General features: G+C 42.8%; 1 protein-coding gene across 8 annotated transcripts in view; it reads right to left on the bottom strand.

Annotated features, from left to right (window-relative positions):
* Nucleotides 1-25,809, bottom strand: part of GPM6B (glycoprotein M6B) — a 110,107-nt gene that overhangs the window by 2,299 nt on the left and 81,999 nt on the right. For 2 of the 8 annotated variants that reach the window (XM_048934674.1, XM_048934673.1), the window contains exons 2-7: nt 20,196-20,315; nt 9,970-10,156; nt 6,904-7,060; nt 3,798-3,969; nt 2,203-2,276; nt 1,833-1,898 (exon numbers count right to left, since the gene is read on the bottom strand). In XM_048934674.1, coding sequence (XP_048790631.1) covers nt 1,833-1,898; nt 2,203-2,276; nt 3,798-3,969; nt 6,904-7,060; nt 9,970-10,156; nt 20,196-20,315 — 776 coding nt within the window. Of the gene's footprint in view, nt 1-71; nt 1,238-1,832; nt 1,899-2,202; nt 2,277-3,797; nt 3,970-6,903; nt 7,061-9,969; nt 10,157-20,195; nt 20,316-25,389; nt 25,472-25,809 lie in introns of those variants that run through there. The other 6 variants (XM_048934679.1, XM_048934678.1, XM_048934675.1 and 3 more) reach the window with 5 other exon arrangements.

Raw genomic sequence — 25,809 nt, 5'->3', positions numbered from 1 at the left:
AAGCCCAGCTCCTGGTAATTCTTTTCCCCCAACAAGCAGATGAGAACTCCACCCTCCCCCTCGAAAAAGTCTGAAATTGTAAACGGTTTTATTTAGGTGAACAAGGCTACAGTAACACATGGAAAAGTTAAACAACAAAACACCAGTCCAAAACTAAGCAAAAGCATGCAGGCTCTGGGTTAAGAAGTCTTAATCGTGTATCGTTACAGCTACATTTTAAACTTCCACCCTCTAACTTCAGGTGAAAACTCTTACGTGTAGCAACTGTTCTTTTTTTGTAATTGTGGGGACTTTTTCTGGTTTGTGAATTCATCTCTTTCCAATTTCTTTTCTCCAGGCTTCATGCAAAAAAAATCTACGTCTGAAAAACACTGATTCACTTCTCCTTTATTCCCCCCCAACAGTGTAAAAAATGTCTCTATGCTCTATGCATGGTTTTGCTTCCTGTGCAGTCATACTTACATTTTTGAGATCTGGCTACCGAGAAATCAGTTACTAAAGTGCAAGCCACAAATGAGAAACTATTTATATGTTATTTCATACTAGCTTGGGGCCCAAAACCAGAATGTGATTGTTTGACGCCGAGCTAATACAGGATGTATTGCCTTCCAGAGGGAGTGATTTGGCAATTGTTTGGAAATGAAGTAAAAGAAAATAATCAACTTAATCATCCACGCACCAGAAATACAGCCAAGTAATTCATAGCACTGGATCTTCTCATTTCTGCCAGAAGAGACTGGCACTGCTTTATTACTCTTTTTATTCCGTATCGTGCATGTTCAGCATGCTCGAGGTTTTTGAAGTTGTCATTCACAGCGAAGAGTAAATGAGTAATTCTGTTCCAGAATATTTGTTTTAGAGAAGAGTGTTGGAAAGCAAAATGGAGCCGTCAAATGAAAACATCCTATCTCCAAAAGAAAATTCGTGAACAGTCCCTACAGTAACTGAATCCTCTCAACACGACAGAATAGCCAGATCTCATCCACATCATAGTTCATATACAAGAAGTCATTTTATTAATCTGATAAGCTAAATGAGGCTTATTGAAGCTATTTACAATTACTGTAACAAAATTCAGAAAGCTAGACTTTTAGCCTAGGGTGTCAGTGGTATTTTTCAAGCTACGCAATGCAGCTCTTTACTGGGCTTATACAATTTAGAATTTAGTGCAGCAATCTTCCCGACTCTTAAACTTCAAAACAGCATAGTTATATGTAGTAGCCATCATGTAGATCAGCTGGTGGAAGAGAACAAAATACAGGAGAGTAAGACACAACAAGGTGACGGCTCAAGCCCACTTGGGCAACTGTTGATACTTTTAAAACAGATGCTATTTGGGGCTTCTTGCAGGGTGAAGATGCAAGGTAAATTACTCGCCATTTATCCCTTGAGTAGAATCTACATACAGACCAAAGGCTGTTTTGCCAAAGGACAGGGACCCTTACACCCGGACTTGGCACTGCAGGGTCGGACTGGTCAAACTGCCTGGGTCCAGACATAAGAATGGCATTCAAGCCGTTCAATCCCATAAACTACAAGAATGAAAAGAAATGGTGGACATAAAAACACCAATAGTGGGCAAAAGTGGGATTTTAAAAGGACACGTGAACAAGTTTTCTTCCTAAGCATAGGGTAGATGGGTCAAGATGACTTCCTAAAGCAGAAGTAATTTGTAATGACTGAAGCGGAGCAGCAAATAACTGGATGATTACAGCTTGTCCTCCTTTCTGTGTAGGGTCACTATTTTAAAGATGCGTAAAATTTGGTCTTAAAGCATCTTAAGCCTGAAAGGAACACATTTTACAGTAAAAGAAGTAAAAACTTCTACCCACCAATGCTATGACAGTGGCACCAGCTCCAGCACAAGCCACAATGAACAGGTGGTAAGACATGTAGAACTAGAGAGAAAAACATGTTAAAACACTTTAATTAAAGTAACTGAGGATGGTATAAAACACATTTCAACTACTGTAAAGAATAAAAAATAGGCTGTCTTCATAGCAAAGCTTTAAAAAACTAGAATGTTCAGAAAACACTCATTTTTTGATGCATAGAGACAAAGCACTTTCATTGTTCTGTTTAAATTAATCTCTTTACACTACCAATATTAGTTTCCTCAAGAAACTGCCATCAGGTTAGCTACTGCCCTGTGCCTCACTCAGCAGCCTGGAGGCAGAAGGCACACACAGGGCATCTGCATACCTCATTTGTGTTGCAGATGTTCTCCAGGATCGGACCGCAGGCTTTGCCAGGTACAGCGTTCCATGGGATAATACCTGAAATAGCACAGCAAAAGAAATCACTAATTTTAGGAATTGGAGCACACTTTCTGTTCCTTTCTCATCTTATCCTCCCACTTGCCAGTTGCGTTCCCATTTTGGGCATCCACACATTGACCAGCACAGCTTTGAATTGGCAGGAGGAATTAACTCACTCAAACTGCGCGTTCTCTTTATACCAAGGCTTCCTGCCAAGCTGTGTTCTCAGATGTGGCTTTCCCATATGGCAGCCAAATGGTCGGCTTATGCACTCCAGGTCCAGTATGAGACTGAAGCTGCCTGCTCCCCAACTGGGGACTGAAGGGGATCATCTGCACTTAGAGACACCTGGCACCATTCAGGACAGCAATGCCTTACAAGGTTGAGTTCTACTCCACCAAGTAGGTAAAAAAGCAGTAAGTGAGAGCTGCTACAAGGTCTGGTCTGCCATGCCCCCACATACTCCTAATTACTTCTCTTATGTGACTGAAAATCAGAAAAGTCAACAGGAATCTTATGAGTTTAAAGTAATCTAAACTTTTAGACCCGTTACAGATGTAAAGCTTAAGCAGAAGCCATGGCTCAAAAAAGGAAAACAGCGCTTTGCCTCCCCACTGTAACCTACATTTCAAACTCAGCTGGTTGGAATTAGGTCACTGATACTATCTCAGGACAGTATGGCTTTTGGAAAGAAAAACTTCACAGGATTTACTTTAAAGCCACTTTCTTCCCTGCAACTACAAGATACAGTTGAAGACCCTCGGTTATGGCTGCCCCCAGAGCAGAAGGAGCAAGGAAGCACAAGCAGCCAATTCTGTGAGTAATTAGAAATCAGTATGAGTTCATTAATGTTTGAGGCACAGTTGCTGGTTTTTGCTTTTCAGAGAATCATAGAATCATTAAGGCTGGAAAAGGCCACTAGGGTCATCTAGTCCAACTGCTAACCCATCACACCATGCCCACTAACCACGTCCCTCCCTCCACGTGTTCCTTGAACACATCCACGGATGGTGACACCACCACCTCCCTGGACAGCCTGTGCCACTGCTTCTCTGCTCTTTCTGAGAAGAAATATTTCCTAATATCAAACCTGCACCTCCCCAGGCACAACTTGAGGCCATTTCCTCTTGTTCTGTCTGAAAGTAACTGAAAGTAATAGTTAAGGCACAATTCAGGCATTACATAAAACAGCCTTCTGGTAAGAAAAAATATATACAAATAGGTTCAAGAAAACAGAATCTGGTTATCTCTCAGCTCTGCCTCTAAGCAGTTTATTTTGAGGCCGATCTATTTTTACACCTAATATTATAGTATTGCAAACTGCCACAGAATCATTTTAGATAAACGACTTGCCAGTTCAATTGAACTGATTGCATCTGGAAAGAGATCAATGTAATCTGAATTAATTAGAGAAGCAATAGCACACCCAGGGATACAAGATGCTTTTGCATTCGGTTCGTTTGATAAAGCTGAAACAAAACTACTGAAGACAGACCAAGGAGAGAGGATAAAGCATTTAATCAGGATTTGAGTAAGTACCGTATTGCCTGATATCCACACAGATCTGGTCTCCTGGAACCGTCATGTTTATCTGAAGAGATTTGATGACTTCGCAAGTTGACCATATGTTATAGAACATAAAGACAGGCACAGCAGAGAAGCCAAAGACCCCGAGCCAGGCCACTCCAAGCACATAGGTGAGGAAAACAAACTGGGCAGAGAAAAGACAAGTACTTCACATTTGCTCTTTGAAAAGAATACTTGAATTTTCCTTAAAAATTCTTTGATACAGTCTTTAAACATACTTTCAGAAATGAAGTAATGAGGTATTTAACTTCCATTAACATATGCTCATGTTTCCATGCACATGAACCTCAGCTTAAAAACACTTTGCTGCTCTCAGTGCTACTGAGAAAGTAATTCAGGCATTTCTTTTCTCATCAAGCTGCTAGAACAAACAGCATGGCCTCCTGAGCCAGCAACCTATTCATTTCTCAAGAGGCTCAGTGAAGCAGGGATGCTGGTTGTAGGCTAAAACTGATAGAATGCCAACAGGAGTCAGAATAAAGATTTTTTTTTTTTGTCAGCTGTAATATAGCAGCACTTCCATGCAACTTGCAAATCACAACAATAGAGTGAATCAATGTTTGCAGAGCTTTTCTCTGCTCCCTGATTTACTGAAATCAATTATGAATGTAACAAATGAGAACATCTATTTTTGAAAACATACTATGTTCACTACCAGTCAGAAAGCTGGAACTGATCTAATACACATTGCCAAGAAGAAAATTACTTACTTCACCTCAGAGAAGATCATGGAATTTCCCACTGAAATTTGATGGTTTGTGTTCTCTTTTTTTTAAAAAAAGAAATTTACCTGCATTTTCTTTGGTGAGATTACCAGGTATGGCACTCACTGCTTTGGAAATCTCCAGCTTCCTCCTCCCACTGGACCTCCTCTCTCTTCCCTCTTCTTCCATGTTAAGTTTTATGGTGACGTACTAGTCAGAGCTCTGGCATCAGCTCCTAGCTTACCCCTCCTTGAGAGAGTTTGGAATCAACTTGCAAAGCGTGGAAACTCTTTTTACACCTTGCACACACCTTCTCACTGTTATTTAACTCTAGGTAGGAAGGCTTTACTTTGCAGCAGAACACTGACGCTGTACTCCTATGTGAAACCTGTGTGCCGGTGCAGCAAGGATGGGAAAAGCTCTGATGGGGAGAATTGTCTCAGCCTGGCCCCAAACTGAACAAATCCTGCAGTGGAGGAAGTCTGCATCCTCAGAGGTGTTTCCAGCCACACTGAAGAAGGCTGGAGATCTTACAGCAGTGGTTCAGCGTTTGGTTAGGCTTTGTAGGGAAAGGTGACACATGGGCAGCTGGAAGTACCTGTAAAACTAAGACAAACACCCCAAAAAACAAACAGCTTGTCTTGAATTTATATACCACTGATCTGAAATACTCCACTTTTTGCCAAATGCTGGAAGATCTCTCACTGGCTCATAGTATCAATCAAGTGGAGCAGTTTAAAGGATTTCTGTGACGATGCTATGAATAAAAAGTGGGCTTGCATGTGTGTATTTGAAATATCCGTGAGAAGGAGAACACAAAGCCTTCAATTCCTACAATAGCTATGAAAAAGCACCATCGATCTCACGTGTAATAGAGATAAACTGTTGGAAACAGTTACTGTGTGTTACCACAGCCAGGAGAAACAGCTCAGTCAAGTCAGAAGTCTGTCTCCTGTAATAATCCTATGCGACTTGGAGGGGACTGCCCCCCGCTTAGTGATGTCAAATTGGCAGAAAAACCACTGGATGCCCAAAAGCTGCTGCGTGCACCCAGCTGCAGCCACCAGACTGCAAAAATATTATTTCTGCTTGCAAACCTTGTGATTTTCTGCGTGTCATGCTGGTATTTGTGTACGCAGCTGACAATCATGTGCTTGCAACTACCCAACTGCAGAAGCAATTATCCACAGTAATGGAATGCACATATGTCTACGTTTCCACTGTATTTTGCATCTTTGGAAAATGCTGTTTTAGACATAATTTTGCTCCACAGCGAAGATACTTTCCAAGAATAAGAATGAGAGAATAGCTGCTTAACTGGGCAATGATCAAATCCTTATTTTTATTAGCTCTTGAAAAATTCAATAAGCATCCAACAGCACAGCGGAAAATTGTTAACCTTCATGAAAATAAACACGCATCTTCTTTGTATTTAGCCAGCTGAAAGCACATATTTTTTATGTACAGGATATAGGCTGTATATTAAAATGCAACAATCACATCAAAAGCCTCTGCTCTTCTCACCCACACTTTCCCATGGGCGATCTGTCACACTGCTTATCTTCCTCCAGAACTATGAGCTTTGAATTCAGATTTTCAGCAATAGCTTTGAAATCCTGTCTCAGAAACATAGTTTACGTTGCTGTTCTTGCAGAGTGCGCCCTGGGGGGCAACGTGGGTGAGAATCTGAAGTTTTATTTTTAGTTAAACTTTGTTTAAAATGTTGTGCTAATACAGAAGAACATTGAAGAGAAGAATGGCTTGAAACTTTAAGGCTCTAAGTGCTTTAGCTTTGCAAAAAAAGACTCATTATTATGCCTGTATCCCTTCTGCCATCTGCAAAAGCAAGATGGAAATATTTGATTCAAGTGCTGTGACGTTGTGTAGCTTCATTCATTGCTGTTTGTTTGAAGGATCCAGACATCCTCATGTAGAATAGACTGAGGAAGTCAGAGGCACTGCAGTCTGCTACTTAAATAGCTCTGCAAACCACAGCCCTTTTACAGTCTGCCCTTACCATTGTTTGCACACCCCGTGTTCAAAAGTGCAACTTTAATTCTGTCTCATATTGAGCGCTTCAAAATCAGCTGCCTCCACGAATTTTGAACAGTGAGTTCAGCTTTAGCAGGGGGAGGCCTTGGAAGCACCCCAAAAGTCAACATAGAGAGTTTGGATTTGACCGAGCATCCCTGAAGCTCAAAGAAGAATGAGCAGCAGGGATTGGCTCTGCCCACCCATAAGGAGTTACAGGCAGCAGCAAGACACAGTGGTTCAAAAAAAACCACAGGATTCAAACTGAGCCTGATGGGTTTTAGCAAGGAATGGCAACTGTTCCCACTTCCAGCACTACTCACCATTCCACTGATGCAGCGGCCACAGGCTGTTGTTTTAAACTCTCCATGCAGCTCCTTCACAGCACTTGTTGTGTAAAAGCCTTCTGCCAAAAGGATTATTCCATACAAGAAGAAAAACGATGCAATGCCATAAATTACATACTGCATTAGCTGTATTCTAAAATGGAAAAGAAAAAAAGACAATTAGATTTCAGTCCTATTAAAACAAAGCAAGTTCTCCCTAATCGTAACAGGTATGAGACAATTCCTTTTTCAGAAACACAGTTCAGGGCTCTTTGATGCATTTTAAACGAGTGGGCTGCAGGAGGGTGCTACATCGACTGCCCCACTGCCACAGGCATGCCCTGCTGATGTTCATAAGTCCTGTGTCTGCTCAAGCATCTCCTGTTTGTGCTGTGGCTCCTGCGCTGAGTGCTGTTAGTCATAAGCTGGAGGCCTCCATTTCATGCCTTCACCACAAAGCTGTGCCTTCCTGTGATTGATCCCGACGCTGGACTTGGGGAATGTCTGATAGCTCCAGCATCACTGAGGCAGGAAAGGATCTGACCCACTGGCTGAACTACCAGGCTCTGTGCTGGTTCCTTGGGCTTGGGGGAAAGAAGTAGTCCCTGAAGTTCACCACTTCCACCAGTAAAATCCAGTTAATGTGTGTTTGCAGATGTATGTACATCCAGTTACTCTTGTTTGCAGTGAGTGCTCTTGAACCACAGTTCGGGAAGGTACTTCCAAGCAAGCAGACCACTTCAGCACCTTAAGTCACACTTAAGCTCCCCTAAATGCAGGTAAATGTTAAAAAAGTGAAAGAAATATCTAGACAACCCTTCCATTTGAGATACTCTTGAAACGTGCAGAGGAATGCTACAAGGCACATGCCTTGGATCTTATCTGAGGAGGTTCTTCATTCCCTACAAATCTACTGTCAGCAGTGACACCCTTAAGTGTTTTTACTCTGGTTGGGACAGTTAACAGAAAGAATCATCTATAATATCAGCAATCTCATCACAGATTCAGCAAACATGCTAACTGTTTTGAAGGACCAGAATGGCAGATCTTCTATACAACACTTCTGGTCTCCAAAAATCACACTTGATCATAGAATAACAGAATCATGGAATGCTTTGGTTTGGATGGGACCTTCAAGGTCACCTAGTTCCAACCTCTGCTATAGGCAGGGACACCTCCTACTAGACCAAGCTGCTGAAAGCCCCTTCCAGCCTGGCCTTGAACACCTCCACAGAGGGGGCATCCGCAGCCACTGTGGGCAGCCTTTTTCACTGTCTCACCACCCTCACCATAAAGAATTATCATTAGCACTAACTTCTCCACAACTTATATTCTTTAAAAAAATATATAGATATATGTTTGTTGGGATGAAGATTTTTAATGAAGCTATTTGTAGAACAGAAAGATTAATTTCATAGGTCCATACTGCTTTTAATTTTTTTTAATGGTACATCTATGTATGCCTTTCCTCAGATTTTTTTTCAATTCTTCCTACTCTCCCTCAACTGGCTTCCAGCACAGATACACATCTCCGAGGAACACCTGCATGATTTAACTTCATTTGAAGAAAACTGATTACCACAATTTACATAGTTAAGCATTACCCAGGCAGAACGTAAACCTCCTGCATCAAAACAGGATATCGATCATTTAAAATTACATGTGGGAAGTGAAGTAGCATTTATGTTTATTTTCCAAACTGATTCAAAATAACAGGATAAATCCATTGCACCTGTGCTGTAAAGCATAAAGAAATTAACTCATTTGAGGGACAAGAGAATTCATTTCAGTGTAACTAGCAGTCCAGAAGACTATGGATGTTACTAAAAATTAGCAATATGAAACCTGGCTAAAAATCAATTCCACAAATGGTGGCCCACTAGTATATTTTTCATGGAATTTACATCTCTTGGCATTAAATTCTTTGCCCTCTTCTGTCAGCCTTTCTTGTTTGCCTTGAACAGAGCTGGAGCTCTTCGGTAAGAGTCTCACAAACCCCCCAGCTGCTGAAGCTGCCTTGACAAGAAATCTTGTCAACAACTCTCCAAAATGCAGAGCTTGTGCTTGCTGTGGCTACTTTTGCAATTTCATTTGCAAATTCTAAGAACAGCTGCTCATTCTCTCTAAATTTTTATGCTAATGGCAGCACCCCTGTGTTTCACACAACAGAGGACCCAGTGTCTAGCAGCAGGGGGGGGCATGCAGTCATAGGGGATCCTGAATTTGGGCACTGGGAGGGAGAGAAGCCTCAAAACATTGCTGTAGTGCTCTCAGAGGATGGGAAGAGGGGGGATGTGGCAGTCTTAGGCTCAGTACCTGCAGATTTGTGGTCTGTGTCCACATGAGCTAAAAGGGAGGCTATTACCAAAAAGAAGCCCCTCCCCCAAACATGGAGAATTAAGTGCACTGGACTGAAATCTAATACAAAAGTCTTCAATTGGTGTCCTAAAAGCTGGGTAGATGAGCAAAATCTGTGCAAAACCTTCTCGGCACAGGGTATATATAATGCCCAGATGGTGCTGTGAAGAGCAGCATGGATTCAAACCACTATATACTCAGGTTCTCTGTTAAAACAAACTGGATATTTGCTTCAGTGGGGTTGGATACAGAGCCAAGATTGTTCCCCCATAGTAATAATCACCCCAGCAAATAAGAACCAGTAGCCTCGTGATTCCAACACCTTTATTTGTGAAATCTAATTCAAGTGTAGGATCTTATCTTCCCTGTACACAAAGCTGCTTCTCCACCCTGGGCACATTATGGCCTTCTGATTGCTGACAGAAGCTGGGTGCAACTCTGGAGCAGTAGGTATAAAGCACGTATTTTAGAAATCTTTGAAATGGATGTAATGAATATAAATGGGTTAAAGTAGGATACACATGCTGCTTTTTTGTGTGTGAACACTAAAAAACATCAAAAAACACCCAAAGATGTTGGACAAACAAGCATAGCAATGCTTGGGGATGGTGATTGACATGCAAATCCATCTCTACCCGCTCAGCAGGAGGGGCTGGGATGAACAATGGGTCTTCCACAAACAATGGCAATGGGAGGCATACTTACACTTCACTCAGCAAAGCATGGTCAGTGGCAGTCGTGGAGAAGTGCTGCTCAAGGATGGACTCGGTGCCTGTGAGCGCCACATGGCCGCAGCCACAGAACAAGGCGACCCCCGAGAAGCAGAGAATGGTTGCCACCAGCGAAGCATATGGCACTCCTCCTAGGCACTTAATGCAACATTCAAAGCAACCTAAGCAGAAGAGAGAAAGCAAAAGAAATGTTATGAGCAAAAAGGAAAAGAATATTCAGTCTCTGCTTGGTAAAAAGCCACAGGGAATAAAAGGCCCAGACACTGTCACTGCACTAAGCAAAAATCTATAGATGGTGCAAGAAAGCATCATCCTCTGAACACTGACCTACAGATCTGTCAGAGTGAGCTCAATGCCCAGAAAGTGGGCCGAGTACTCCCAGTTTTACAGGATCAAGAGGAGATCGATGGGACAGCCTGTGAAATGGAAAAGGAAAAAAAAATGTTTGTCTGAAGTGGTCCACTGTGACCCAGCTGCTGACACAGAGCTCGCCACGCTCCAGCACTGCTGGTATTAAGGACACGAGCACCAGGTGTGCTGGCACTGCTCAGAAAGCTGGAGAAGCACTCAAGCCAGTGAAGCCTTTTGGAGAAATGAAGGATGTGTGGAAACCATGGCGGTCTGCAAAACCTAACTACTCTGCAAACTGCCATGGTTCCTGAGTATCTTTGTCTAAACCCATATATGGATACAGATCTATCAACAGAAAACATCAGTGGGTGAAAAGGGGTAGCAATTTTTATTGAGTGGTGAGATGGAGTGGAATTACACAGACAATACATTTCCAGCTTTATAGGATGCACTGGATTTACAGTGATCCCTGACTACAGTCTGCAGTAGCATAATCATAGTTTTAATGAAATTTATTGCGTAAGCAGTCTGAGTTAAGAAAACGACCCCCCAGAACTGCTGCTGGCAAACATTGCAATAAGGTCATGGCAGCTGAATTACCAGGCTCCTCCCCACCGCGCTGCCTGAAAGTCCATCTGCTTGCAGAGCTGGGAAATGTAAATCGGAAACAAACACAGCTTTTAACTGCGTTATAATGGTAATGGCAATCCATACCAATTCATTACTTCAGGGTGACGGCATTAAGCTGCCTCCATTAACGTACATTTCATACAACTGCGCAAAGCACAAGCCATTAGGACGCCGCTCAATGCTGTGCCTGGCGTAGCCAGATCCTGCTGGACAGCACAACATGAAGAAATGATGTGCAGGTATGGGACTGCTGAACCTACACGTCCCAGTGTCCTCAGAGTCCTACACTGTGTCACAAGCATAAGACTTTCCATTTTGAATGCCACCAGCAAGTGCCTAAGTCAAGCTAGAGAAGCTACCACCAGGGAAACAACCTATGAAATGCCACTTTGCTAACTATGGGTGAGGTGTAGTTGCATGGGAGCAAGCCTGGGAAGCATTTGTAGCTGAGTCCATAGCTGGAAGCCGCACAGTGGGAGCTGCCTCCAGGACAGAAATGCAGCAACAGCCACAGACATGGCAGTGGGGCACTCAGGGACGAGGCACAGCAAGCAGACACGGATGAGCACTACCACAGAAAATCATCTCTGGTATTCATCTTATCAGAGAGGTCCAGGGTTGAGCTCAGACAGCAGACCTTGCAGAGTGAACCTCAGCTGTGGTGCCTGGGGGATGTACCTGATGGCAGTCCCCAAGCCACATGTCAGGCATAAGGGCAGTCCTACACGTCAGGCTGGCTCACCTCCCTCTCCATTTGCCTCCACATCAGACCCAAATCTCCAAGAGTTAACCCTGGAAATTGCTGCACCTGCCTTGGGATCAGCATTAAAGGCCTGCCCAGGCCTAATGGCACAGCAAGTCAGCAAAGCGTGTCCAGCAACGCACAGCCGCAGCCTGGCATAAAATGGCCTCCCAGGTCCTACTGTGAAGGAGCAGGCAACCAAATACCTGCTTGCTGGTTGGTGGGCAGGAGGTCAATCACATCACTGATCAACTTAGGGAAGGACCCCATCAGGAATGGGAAATAAAAGCAGCTAGAAGCAAAGCCAAGAGACCCTTGAGCAAACTGATGGTGGCAATCCCTCTTCCAAGTTCCAAGGCAATCTCTCTTTCAAGTCACTAGCAGCTGCACACAGCACCTTTGTGGCTGTACTCTGTGTGTCTCACCCCAACAGCTCAAGTATGAAGGCATACCACAATATTTGGGTGGTCTTCATTGTATCAGGTCAGACCATGGCTCCAGGAAACCCTATGAAGTCTGTAGGGTGAGGCAAAGGAAGCTGCCCAGATGTGGAACTGCAGGAACCACTCACACCAAACTTCGACCAGAGGCAGAGGGGCTTCAGCTTACAGGGGCATTGCATGCAGCCAGCTTCTAAGTGAACAAAAGCAGCCCAAAACAGCCCCTTTCCATGAAACAGAATCCATGTAGTTGTTGGGCACCCAAATCAACGCAAGAGCTCCTGCACAACTCTTGCCGGAAACTAAATTCATTCCCCAGCTGGACAACAGAGTTGGTTTTATGTATTTATACAGAGATAGATAGATAGATAGATAGATAGATAGATAGATAGATAGATAGATAGATAGATAGACAGACAGATCTCCCCTAAAACAAAGGAAGCTTTCAAAACCAGCTAAAATCAAATGTTCATCAAGCACTAAGACAGTCTTATCCAGATGCCCAGACTAGCCTGAAGCAAGACAGGATTTCTTCCCAAAAAGAAAGCTTCCTAGGCAACCTGCTTTATGATCACTCTCCAAAACTCCAAGCCAGCAAATACCCATTACTGTATGCAAACCCACAACGTCTGCCTATTTCACAACCACTTTTACAAATTAGCTTGATAACACAACGATGACAAATGCAGGCTGAAGGCCTGTAAACAAAAGCTGATCAAAGTTTTAGTAGAAAATTGGACCTAATTTTTTTGGTTTTTAATTCTGACATGGCCAACACGCTGAAGTTTTCGGCTGCACATCTACTTCTATCACAGCAGAGTAAAATGATTTAAATATGAAACTGTGCAGCACAAGTACCCGTCGTTGCATCTCCCCTTTCAATGGCCATTTTGTGCAAGGCATCACTAGAACCTTTTGTGCAACTCAGCAGAATAAAAACATTTTTTGTCCCCAGGCTGGTGAGCAGCAGTTGCCATGGAGGCAGGTTAATAACAGCCCAATGATTTGCCCAGGGCTGCCTGTGATCTTGGCTACAGATTTAACACACTCTCAGAAGGAGGCCAGCTAAAACAAGGACTGAGATTATTCTCTAGGGAATGAATGCTATTAAACACACACGCACACACACACAAATATTCTTGCTAAAGGACTAAAATAAAGAGAAAGGAAAAAGGACAGGAACCAACTATTCTTTTAATCTCCTGGAAACTATCAGTCACAGGAAATTGGTAAAGGATGAACCTACATATGTACACAAATCAGCAATTGGTTGCTTAATGTATGAAGAATAATTATATAATCTACCCAGCAGTGTACGGGCTGCTGCATATATGCAGGGGCTTAGCTATTCAATTTCCCATGTCAAACAGCAATTGTGTGGCTAAACCTTCTTTGGTACTTTAAGTACAGCTTTAAGATTTAAACTCAGAAAAGCAAGGTAATGCAGAATTAATGGAAAGAGGTCTTAAAAAAAAAAAAAAAGCAGCAATTCTCAGACTCTGACTCATCCAACTAAGGTCAAGATGGACTGGAACGACAATGTCTGTGCTAACAGAATGACAAAATGCAATACACTGGGATCAGTTAGGTGTCATGGGTAGTCCTAGGGCTTTCTCTAGGAAGTTAACACAGCAGCTCTGGATGCCAGGCTTGAAAAGTTGAGACAAGTGCACGTTCACAGAGCCATCACTCAAAGCAAAGCATGGGAAGCATGATGTAAAGAGTGTCCACAATACCTCCTAGACAGAAACCCAGCCTGTCCTCTAACGTCCCAGACTACTTTTGAGGTTGAACTAGTGTTTGTGTATCTCTGGTAGAAACCGCTGATACTGCAAGGACTGACTAAAAGAAGGAGGGGAAAAAAAAAAAAGGAAAAAAGAAAACCTGAAGCGTGGTTGGAAAAGCTCCCCATTTCAGGCAATTAAACCTCAGTGCTGCAATGGCCTCCGTCTGAGTCGGCTCCCACTCTTTTTCCTTAGAAGTTAATTTCTTTTCACATAAATCTGTCTTTGTTTTTTTAAAGATGAACCAATAGTTTCTTTTCCTCATTGCTTACTCCCTGCAATTGCATAATTCATTTTTAGAAGTCCTGAGACATGGTACATCTGTCCAGTTTACACATGGAAGAAGTGACATGGCATCTTCCACCCCAGAAGAATCATCTCTGCTGCATTCAGCACAGGGCTCAGGAGGTAAGCACTGAGGAACTGCTTTCACAATAAGAGAGTTGTAGGAAACCCTAGGGAAGATAAAGCACCAGATAGCATCTTAAATGCAGTCACTGCTTGTAAATTAGGTTCATTATTACACATCTACATGACTCCTATGTTGGGAGCACTACTCTCAATTCACGTAAGAGGAGAACCCAATACTTTACATTCATCTCCTCTTTCCCCAGCACAGAAGATTACCTAATGCCAAACATGCATAATTACCATCGGAGCCTTAAACTGCCATGGATCTTTGTCAGAAAATTAACTGTAAGTCAATGAAAACAAATGCCAGTTTTACTTTCTGACACCTACTTCATTTTTTAAAATCTCCATTCCAAACAGCTTGTGCATGGTAGGATGTACATTTTTGTACCTTACAGCATGATTGACAGCTACGGGGGAAGCAGCGAGGGATGTGGGAATATGCCAGTACCTTTGAAGAAAAAACAGCATTTGCCTCCTTCTTCTCTGTGTGAGAATAAGACAGTATCTAGCAGTGAGATAATTTCCAGTTCTCACAGCTGTCACCCACACTAACTGCCAAGGGTCAGCAGCAGCAGTACAATAAGATATTTAGTCTTACAAGGGGGTAAGTTTAAAGCATGTGACAGATTTCCCTCCAAGCATTCACAGGGGCACTCAAATAAAAAGTCTTTGTGTTAAATCACTTGAAAGTCTCAGTTAAAGCTCTATTCGTACCTGTTACTGCTCTTAAATATTGCTGGTTTACAAAACATAACACAGAAAGCTAAAAACTTAGTTACAAATGATGAGAAATGCTCACTCGCCACTGTTACGGATCAAGAACATCAAACAGACTAAAGCAGTAAGTTCAAGTAGAACACATCTTGTGTTTTCCTCTCACAGACTTCTTAAACCTCTTAAAGAGAGAATTTCAAGTTCAACCTTTCCTACTTTTCTCCTTTTGTTCTCCTCCAATCAGAAGAGCTTTGAATTCAGTTTCTACTGAAAGAGTGCTCTTCAGAGGAGCCAGACAACTTCATGCAAGGATGTGTCAGCCTAGCTAGATCAAGCTGCAAATTAATATATTAATATGTTTTCCTAAGCAACGTGAATGGTATCGGCGATGAAGATGACCTTTGTAGACCACAGCCATCATGGCTGTCACAAAAGGTCAGACCTGAAATCCAGCAATACCACCATTCCGTGCCTCATGGTGGCTGGTGGGAGATGTTCCTAGTGCCAGCACAGTGAGATTTGGATGGTCTGATCCACCCAGTCAGCCTCAGACTGATCTCTGCTGGTAAGGAGTTACTCAAAGGACTGAAGAGCAAGGTTTAAGTATCCCTTTCTAAGGCTTACCGGATTTATTTGCAACTTCTCCACATATTCTCAACACGCATGAACTACTCTGTTTCTACACTGTTGCAGTCCCACAGGCGGTTCCCCACTACTGAGGAGGTATTTGCTGTTCCTGCCCTAAGCGTGCCATCCTTAGAACCTCATCAGATGCTTCCCTCTCTTGTGCAGCAGACAACTAAAAATCTTTGCACTTGCCTCCTGTGCTGGAATTGGTGCAGAGAACCCACCAAGAACAAGCACTTCAGAGCCTGAAAGCACCATCACCAAGCCCTTCTTAAAAATCCATGAAGCACTAGGTACCTATGAGTAAGATTGCTAAGCTGTTCCTGAATATTCCAACAGTAAACAACTTCTTTTTTTTTTTTTAAACATGATAACAACAAAAATCCTTGTACAGTTTATCAGGCTGATTGTTTTCTTTTCAGTAAAGAAAACATTACAGTCATATTGAAAAAAAAAAAAAAGGCCTTTTAGCAATGCAAGACTTAGATGCAATAGCGTCTAGAAAGATGCTATTAAATGACACAGAAAATACTCTAAAAACAGAAAGCAGTAAACATAACCCCTTTTCCAGCAAATCTCAGATCCACACTGTCACTTACAGGGAAAAAAAATAAGCACTCTCACTGCAGGAAGCAGCAGGTTAAATTCTAAGACCTGTTTAGTGCCAGGACAGACACTCTGAATGGTCTTTTTACAGACTTCATCTAATTTATCTTCTTTAGATTTATTGAAATACATACACTTGCCATTTATTCCATTCCCATCCTTCTGCAAGGCTCATTAAGTTCACAGGTGTTCTAAAGGCATCATTTTCAGACAGCACAATCTATAAAATATGAATCACTACCTCCGTGCTCACTGCAAGCAACCTCCCCTGGTGGTTTGCTATGTGACAGTGAGGAGCTAGACCTGCACAAGGACACTGCCACCCCATGAGACTGTAGCACCAGAGAACTGCTCTTGCCCAGCTTTATTCCTTTGCACAAAGGTCTGGCAAAACATTGTCAATTTTAATTCATGTCTTCTCTGTTTTACTTTTGGTCCACGAAACAATGCAAATTAAGCCAGAAGAAATACATCTGATTTATGCTATGGAAAAGGCCTTACTTCCAACTGGTACAAAAGGGACCCCTCGAGGACAGTTATTTTTTAGCTGTGAGCTACTACCGGAGAAGAAAATTAAGTACATGCTTTAAAAAGAGACTTCTCACATAAGGAGCAGCTCAAGCAGTACTGATAAAAGCTTTGGCATTATTCTTCCTGCAGACTCGTTCTAGTATTCTACTATGCAAAGCAGCCCCTTGGGACTCTTGTACAGCCTGAGCATGTGGAAGGGCTCATTGATACACAGATCTCAAAGAGCAAACATATTGCATCAGCAAGGGCAGCCTCTGGTCCAAGCTGTGCTGTAACTCTCAGTTGACAGACCATCAACTCACTGCTTAAGACGACTGAAGACATTCTTCCTCAACCTCACCCTGACCTTCCTCCCCTCAGTTCACCTATTCTTGCTTTCTCAGAGAAACAATCAACAGGGATTGCAAGGATTTCTGCCTCAGTAGCCGATAGATCAGGTGATTATTTTGCACAAGCTCAAGCTAAAGAGGTGAAACAGATGAGCAGAGTGCCAGAGATACTCAAATGCCTGGACATCCACACATGCTCACTGGGAGAGACACAAAAGCACCTAAGCACTTCAGTCCCAAGGGTCACTCCAATGGCTCTGTGAAATATTCTTTAATGATATCAGGGTTTCCCTGAGCAAACTCCAATCCATCTGGAACTTAGAAAACACAATTTCTAAAGCTGACTTGATTTAATCAAGGGCAAGTATCTTACCTGGAAGACAGGAGTTGTGGATCTTAGCTCCACCCATCTGGCAGTCATAACTGACTTCACTCTCCACCAGCCGTCAGCATGACTTTTGCCACATTGGATTTCAGCCACTACTACCAACTGCTTCCCCAGATGCCTCCTCCCCAGCTACAAAGAAGCACACAGAAATACAGCCTCTCCCTATATAGGATTAAAGGGCCAAAAACAGTGTGCAGGAGCATTCTGCCAAGTGAATCTAAGAATTGGTAGATTATTTCTCCATTTCAGAGAAGCCTGGGGATGCCGAGATCTTCTGTAGAGGTTCATCCAAAATGGAACGAGAGAAGTTACAAGAAACCTGAATCACTACTAAAGAAGTCCTTTGCCCTGCAACAGCCACCATGTAGATATTTCCCCAGCTGATGTTCCACCACGCCATTTGCAGAATTTCAGCTTGCTTCAGTAAGGGTGCAAGCTGAAAGAACACAAGGAAAAAAAAAGATTCTCAAAAAGCAAACAACGCCCACTTCCCCTGCAATGCCTACAGCTCAGCTTACATTAAGCAGCCAGTGCTAAGTATTTCTTTCTAGAGACAGAAATGCTTCCTGGAGAAAAAAGATTGTTTGGGGCATTTTGAAGGGCTCATTGAGCTTGCAGGTGCTCTGAGGATGCCTTGGCTCAAGCACTGCAGCAAATCTCACATTGATTCTACCATTATTGCTCAAGTACTTGATGAAAGCTTAAAGTGGCTGAAAAGAAACCATGTCGTACATGAAGACCCTCTGACCACAGCAGATACCATGGGGATGCCTGAGAGGGGCTCTCTTAGTGATGTCCACACTGACATTGACAGGTCAGGTGAGATAGGAACAACCCACACTGCACAGAAACTCAAGAAATAAGGTGGGTTGTCAAAGCAGCTTGAGCTTATATCTCAGCACTCCAGCCAATGTCACGCAGCAGCAGAGAGCTGCATGCCAATGCTGAAGGGAGGTGTGTTACAGCACGTGTGTTGTGATTAAAGCCACATTTTCCCTGCAATCTAAGGGAAGGACTAATATTTTCACTGTGGCTAACTCATGAATGGCAAGTTGGACTTGCTCAAGACCTACTCAAAACAGTCTCGCTGCTGCCTAGAAACCTTTTAATTTATTTAAGTGCAGTCACTTATAGCACCTTTCTTTGAACTGGCCTCTCTGCTGCGTGGTTTGGTTTCTATCAGTAAGAACCTTTTCTTCTTCAGCCCTTTCGTTACAAGGCATCACATTTACCTACATGTTACTGTACAAAGCTTCCCAAGTCAGCCTGCAATGGGTTTTGCTGCCTAAATAAAGGTTTCTATCCCCATTTAGGTGCCAGACTCCCAGCTGCCATGACAGAAGGCTGTGAGTCTCCTCTGCGTCCGGCTCATCTGTGCCAGCACATACGGACGTGTCTCAGCGCTGGGGACAGCTGACAGGGCACAAGGCCCTGATGATCACGCACCTGGCCTGTTGCCTCCATGCTGTCCACAGATCAGGAAAGCAGCATTCATAATCTGTCACTCCTCCCTAAACCTTTTATTCTTCTACAAAGGATCCCACATATACAGATCTGAAATTTTGACATGTCTACAGCCAGCTGCGAGTCTGTCACTGGATCACTTACCATAAAATAGGGCCAAAATGAATACTGATACCGAAGATGGGACACAGAGGTTATGATTTACCTAAGTACTTGCAAAAGAAAAAAAAAAAAAAAAAAAAAAAAGACACTCTGAAATGCATAAATACATAAATCCTAAAGAACAAATGGATATGAGCATATAATGGAAGCAAATTGGTGAATGTTTCTCCACAATTGCAGTTAAAGACTACGTTACAGAGGCAGACATCTCCTGAAAACAGCCTGTCATGCAGGCTCAGTCACTCAGCTCCATGAAAAGAAGAGGACTGCTGGATGCAGATAGTTGCAAATGCTCTCTCTGGGCATTTATGCCCTTAACTTTGTAAACCCATGGTCAGACTGGAATTTTCCAATACCATTAGTCCTGTGCTTGACTTCAGGTGCCCTTCTGAGCTGCTTCAAATCTAAATCCCCCCAGTTTCTCCAAACAAAGCTTCAGGAAAATAAAAAATGTTTTTTAAGGATTTCATTGAAAGCATCTGGAATCAGAAAACAATTTTTAAAACTTCAGATTCTGTTTTTAAAAATCTGACACACGCTAACTAAATCTTTTAAAGTCTGACATATACACTACTATTTCTAGCAAGGGAAAATGCAGAGAAAACCACAGAATATTGTCTAGGAAGCATATTGTAGGAAACCAATAAATCAGATGTGCTGTCACTGGTTTAGTGTCAACCAGTGCATTTGTGGCTGACCATTTGGATAGATTCATCTGCACACAAAAACCATACTACACCATCTCATCATTAAACAGTTCTGAAACAGTTCTGAAACAGGCAGCACATTTAACAGCGAGGTATCCTTCAGGCACATTACTGTCTTTCAAGCATTAACAACCAAAATTGAATCAAGTACATCAAGTATTCATATGAAAGAACTAAACTCCTTACAGGCTTAACAAAGAAAACAAAAACACAGAACATTTCTCTGGCATTGTTAGGACTATTGCAAAGCATTAGGTTCATGCTACCATTTCTGAACTCTCCATTCCAGTTTCACCCCGCCCTTTATTTACCTTGAATCCCCAAAGGACTAACATTGCCTCTCAATGCTGGCACATGATGGTACCGGTGTGGCCTTGAACTCCTGTACATCCAGTGGTACCTGCCAATTTCCATTTCTGGTCTGGTGATCACTGCCAATTTTAGGTGGTAAAAAGTCAGTGTCACCAAAGTGTGTAGTTCAGTACTTTCAGTCATTTAACTTAAAAAATACGAGCCCATAAAAACACGTTTCTAATTACATCACTGAAATAACATAACTTTACCAAAACAACGAAAGGACCGGGAGGAGGGGAGACAATCAACAGGGAAATGCTCACACAAATGTTAAGAAGGGCTGAAGAGTTGAAACCCATGATGGGATTTGAATTGAACGCCCAGGAAAGGCCCCTCTATTACAGCCGCCAGTCATCTCCCCCCCACCCTTGCTGCTCCCCCTCCTTGTTCACAGCATGGGGTTCTGCTCCGGGAAGACACAGTCATGGAGAACCACATTATCCATTTTGTAAAATATTCCAAGTCTGACAAAGAAAACAATGACTACAGGGTAAAACCATGAGTTTACTCATCACCTTCTTACATAAAGTAAGTTGTGGGCTTCATCTCATGCAGGCTCCGATCATTTCCAAAAATCCAGACCAAATAGGTTAAAAGAGATTTGCTCCAAGGGTCTGCCTTTGAGGTCAGAGGTACACTCAGAAAGGACACGGCATGCACCAAAACACAACCAATGCGTGTTCACCAGCAAAGCTTTGCTGCTGCTGAACACTGAGGAGCCCAAGGGCAAAATGGCGCCAGACCACTGGCACATTGACATTTCCTGCTCGCCTCCCCTCACAGCACTGCTGGGCTGTCAGGGCAGCGCCGCCCAGCCATTCATTAACACGCTCTGCAGTCCCACCCAGCCACAGCTGAATGAAAAAATAACTGTCATCCCTGGCCAAAATAAACCTGACTCCACTGCATTTCAGCTGTAACGGCGAGGTTACACCGGTAGGAAGTAGTGTATTGTGAACTAGATCCAAGGCAAGTCTCTGGTCTGTGTGGGACTGGGTGGGCCCCAGTCCTTCCCTCAGGCTGCTTTGCTACTCGTGTGCTGACAAGTTTGGCATGGCTCCATTTGCTCGCATCAGAAGAGAAACATCTTAGCCTCACATCCAAGTGGTGGATCTAGAGGTCTGCAAGACGAATTTACTCATCTTATGAACCAGTAAGGGCTGGTGAATCAGCTCTAGTACTAAAAAAGCCTTTTAGGGTTAAATCAATGTCTCTTTAAAGGAGACACGGTTTGCTGCTGGTCCCCTCTGTGCAACTCGCACACAAAACATGGAGTAGGAACCACACAGCACGTCTTTCCCAGAAAGCATCATTCACTGAACTCACAGAATTTCCCCTGCAATCAGCACTGGTGAGATCTCACCTCGAGTACTGCATTCAGTTTCGGGCACCTCAGAAAGGACATGGAAGTACTGGAACAGGTGCAAAGAAGAGCAACAAGGCTTGTGAAGGGCTTGGAGAATATGCCCTATCAGGAGAGACTGAAGGAACTGGGGCTGTTTAGTCTGCGAAAAAGGAGGCTGAGGGGAGACCTCACTGCTCTCTTTCAATATCTGAAAGGTGCTTACAGCAAGAGAGGGGCTGGTCTCTTCTCCCCAGTGACAGGTGACGGGATGAGGGGAAACGGCCTCAAGTTGCATCAGGATAAGTTTAGGTTGGATATCAGGGAAAGCTTCTTTACAGAAAGGGTTGTTAAGCAGTGGAATAGGCTCCCCAGGGAGATGGTTGAGTCACCATCCCTGGACGTGTTTAAAAACCGTTTGGATGTGGTGCTCAGGGACATGATTTAGCAGAGGGTTGTTATTTAGGGTAGTATGGTTAGGATGCAGTTGGACTCAATGATCTTTAAGGTCTTTTCCAACCTGAGCGATTCTATGATTCTAATATCTCAAGTCTGCTCCACCTTGTATGGCCTATCTTTCCTTTTAGGAAAGACAAATGCTGCATTTTATGAATACAATCAAATTCAGAATGTCTACAAGCCAGCATTCCAAAATGACAGTGCATGCTCAGGGAAACTCCTGTCGCAGTATCGCCTCCTCCTACTTGCACTGGAACACTCTTGTTCATGGGATCACAAAAACCATAATGATCAAATTTGATACAAACTGGAAAACAACAGCACTGCTTGCTGGAACTTCAGCCTCTCTGCCACCCTCCCTGTTCCCTGCAATATTTTAAGATGGCTATTTAGGAAAAACTTCTCCAAAAGAGTGGTCTGGCACTGGAACAGGTGCCATGACGTAACATTGTGGGACAGGTAACATGACGTAAGCTTTGCAGCATCATTCCTGTAAAAGAGAATATTCCATGAGGGGTTTTTTAATTAGTCATTTCTAATTCTACAAAAGCAGGACTCCTTTCACATAGAGCAGTGGGTTAAATTGCATGCAGAATCTCAGTGTTTCCACTGTTCTTTGAAGAGTCACTCAGCATCTGGCCACGTGGTGGCCTCTGCTGCACACCTGGAATGATTCCTCAAATCAGACAGAATCTTCTAGTGATGTCTCTGAAATCCACACAGGTCCATTCATGCAAAATTACTACCAGGTCAGATGCCCCAAAGGCTTCAGTGGTGTACAGCTACTGCACACAGTATGGAAGAAATGGACTTCAGTACTGCACCCCCGAAGTTCAAGAAATGACAGGGTTTTGTTTATTTATGTAGTTAGTTTAGGAACAAACTATACACGTGGCATTTCTGGGCCCAGTTGGTAATGCTGTCCATGCACAGTCAGGCCCACTGAAACAATCTCCCATGGAGCTGGATCTCAGGGATAGCTGCTGGTTCTGCATGGAATAAGACCAACAGTGTTGGTGGTGTGTCACATAGCACATACTCACTGATGGCAACTGGCTGTTCAGCATTCACAATGGATGAATCATCTCACATGCCTGCAGCAGAATTCCTGGTGTCCAGTGTGTTTGATGGCTTTAGAGGAAACAAACAGTTTGGACTTTCACCTGCAGCAACTGATGAAGCACCATACAGTCCATGGGAGTGAAGAGAGGGTTGTCACGGGGCATTATGGTCTGACAGCCTGGTGATAAACACTAAGACAGCAGCAGGGCTAGCCAGAAAATGGGGAAAGACTGGAGAAACTGAATAGGGATCTTCTCTCCAACCTCTTTGCTCTCCTCTCCTGCTGCAATCTATTGTCCACAGATATCGCCATCTGGTTTTCTTCTCCATTACCATATACCGTGACACATATATCTGGTTCCTCTGCTTCCATGAGATCATTCAGGCAAATATGAGTACAGCCTCTGAGCATTTTTCAGCCCCCTCCTATCTAGAAACCAAATCCTATTCATTAAAACCTAAATCACTAAGCCTGACAAATTATTATCCCCAGAATATGTGCCCCAGATTCTCCCCAGGCTGGACGTCTCTTCCTGCAGCTATATCTTCAGGGACTTACACTAAACAATTATTATTTTCTGAGGATCTGAAGGACTCTGAATAAACTGTTTCAAATAGGAAAAAATATGCAGCATGCTAAAAATCTTTAAATGGTTTGACAGCTCTGAAAGCACTGTGTGAGACTCACGTTAGGGAATACCTTTGAAAACTTTGGCTAGTAACTGTAACACGTAAAAGAGATTTTTTTTTTTTTTTTTCAATTTGCTGTAATGAAAGATACATCTATTGGTGATGCACCAAAATGTTGCCAGTTCACTGATTAAAAAGAACTTCACATAAACATGCACATTGATATAGTTCTTTCCTTAAGACACACTTCAGCATCTCTGCTCATACTGCCTCACACGGCTGCACAGTTGTGTTTAAGAGAAGTATTTTCTCTGTATTTTTGGCTAGCATATATCTGTCTAGTTAAATACTGGAAACAGCTTTGTATAACACGAAAATAATAATCAAAGCTCACAGCCATGGCTGTGCACAAGGTCGCCTTTCATCAATAGTTTCTTCCTAGGGAACAGCCAGTTAAAATAAACCTTTGGCACAGCTGTTCAGGTTGGCTTTCATTATTCCTCAGTACAGCATATGCAATTTGAACATCACGTGCATCCATACAAGGAAATCATTTCCTAGTATAATGGCTTTCTTCCATATGCAATTGGTAAATTCAGCGTGGCTACCACAGCCTTTTTTGTTTGTTTGGTTCTGGTGTGCATATGTGTATACGTACTGTTTTGGAATTTTGCAGCTTAGTAATACTTTTCTTAGTTAAATGAAAAGGGAAACTTCTTGTTCCTGTTGATGTGCATCAGGATCTATATCCTTCATTGCTGATGTAGAACGGCATTTCGTTTTTCTTATTTATTCCACCTCAGTAAATCTGCCTGCTCAGTCCTCACGTTTTGATTTAATTTAATGCCTGCAAGATAAGCCCTGTCATTTGTAATAATTTGTAAACCTTCATCTTTAAAATGCATCCAATCTGTCCTGCAGCCCTGTAAAGTATCTGCTAAACATTTTGTTTGAGCTTGCTCATGGTGTTCTCTGATAAGGGCTGCTGATATGCAATGCAAAGCTGACTTCTTATCTCCATCAGCATGGATGTTGCTCCATTTCCAATCAAAAAACTGGGGCAGCAGCCACTCATCTGGGTGCAGAGAAACAAACGCCTGATAAGCGCCGAATCCAACAGCTGGGCAGCATCACTGCCTGAATCAGACAGGGGACTCACAAACATAACAATTAAAACATAAAATCAGAATTCCCATACAATTTAGAACAACTTTAGAAATGTAAATAAGACTGTTTTTGTTTATCAGTTGGCAAATATTCATGAAGAACTTCAGCTTGTGTAAATCATCTCGACTACACTGAAATATAAAATAGAAAACCATCCACGTTTGGGACAGGGGTGGGTAGCACAACCAGTAACTGTGGGACACCATTCTCCAACGTGGCTGTATTAAATGCTTGATCCCAAGGCAGACCTGGCTGTTCCTTTTCAGTTTCTGGGTGGTTTTGCTCCCCAGCATGCCCCTTCAGAGTAAAGAGAGCCCTTTATGCAGATAGCCTGCATCCCATCCCTGGTTCCTCAAACTATTTATTCTGTATAACTGCAGTACATCATTCGTGATGCCCCCACGTTAAAAGTCAGAGCCTGGAAAGCTGTTATTTAAAACTGTGAAAGGAGAGAAAGCCTTAGATGAAAGAATACTTGTGCTAATACCTACCTGCAGATTCCTTCTCCAGAATTTGGCAGTGCAACGCACAGTGCATGTGAATCTGAATATCCAGCATGAAACACTCAGGATCTTTTATTGCTCAGTATCAGCAATAATGACATCCCTCAAGCCCCTCTGACTTTGGTTTATTTCATCTCCTTGGACTTTGCATTTCATTTCTGGAAGGAAGAGTTAAAATAATCTGCGATAGCTCTTTGAGTGCTTCAACCTGGCATAGTTGCCTTGCAACCAGTAGATCTAGGACATTCCATATAGGACAGACATCGCAGTAACTTCAGGTGTGATCTAAAAGGAAAAAGGTCTTGCAAACTGGCAAGTATTTTGGCCATAAAAATTCAGGACAAGAAGTCTGGACAGTAAATGAATGCTGTTTTTGAATGATTCAGCTGCACGTTCAGAGAAAGCTGC

This window comes from Lagopus muta, chromosome 1, assembly GCF_023343835.1.
Source record: "Lagopus muta isolate bLagMut1 chromosome 1, bLagMut1 primary, whole genome shotgun sequence".
Taxonomy (NCBI): domain Eukaryota; kingdom Metazoa; phylum Chordata; class Aves; order Galliformes; family Phasianidae; genus Lagopus; species Lagopus muta.
The sequence above is the reverse complement of the archived record's forward strand: the minus strand, read 5'-3'. Positions and strand labels throughout refer to the sequence as shown.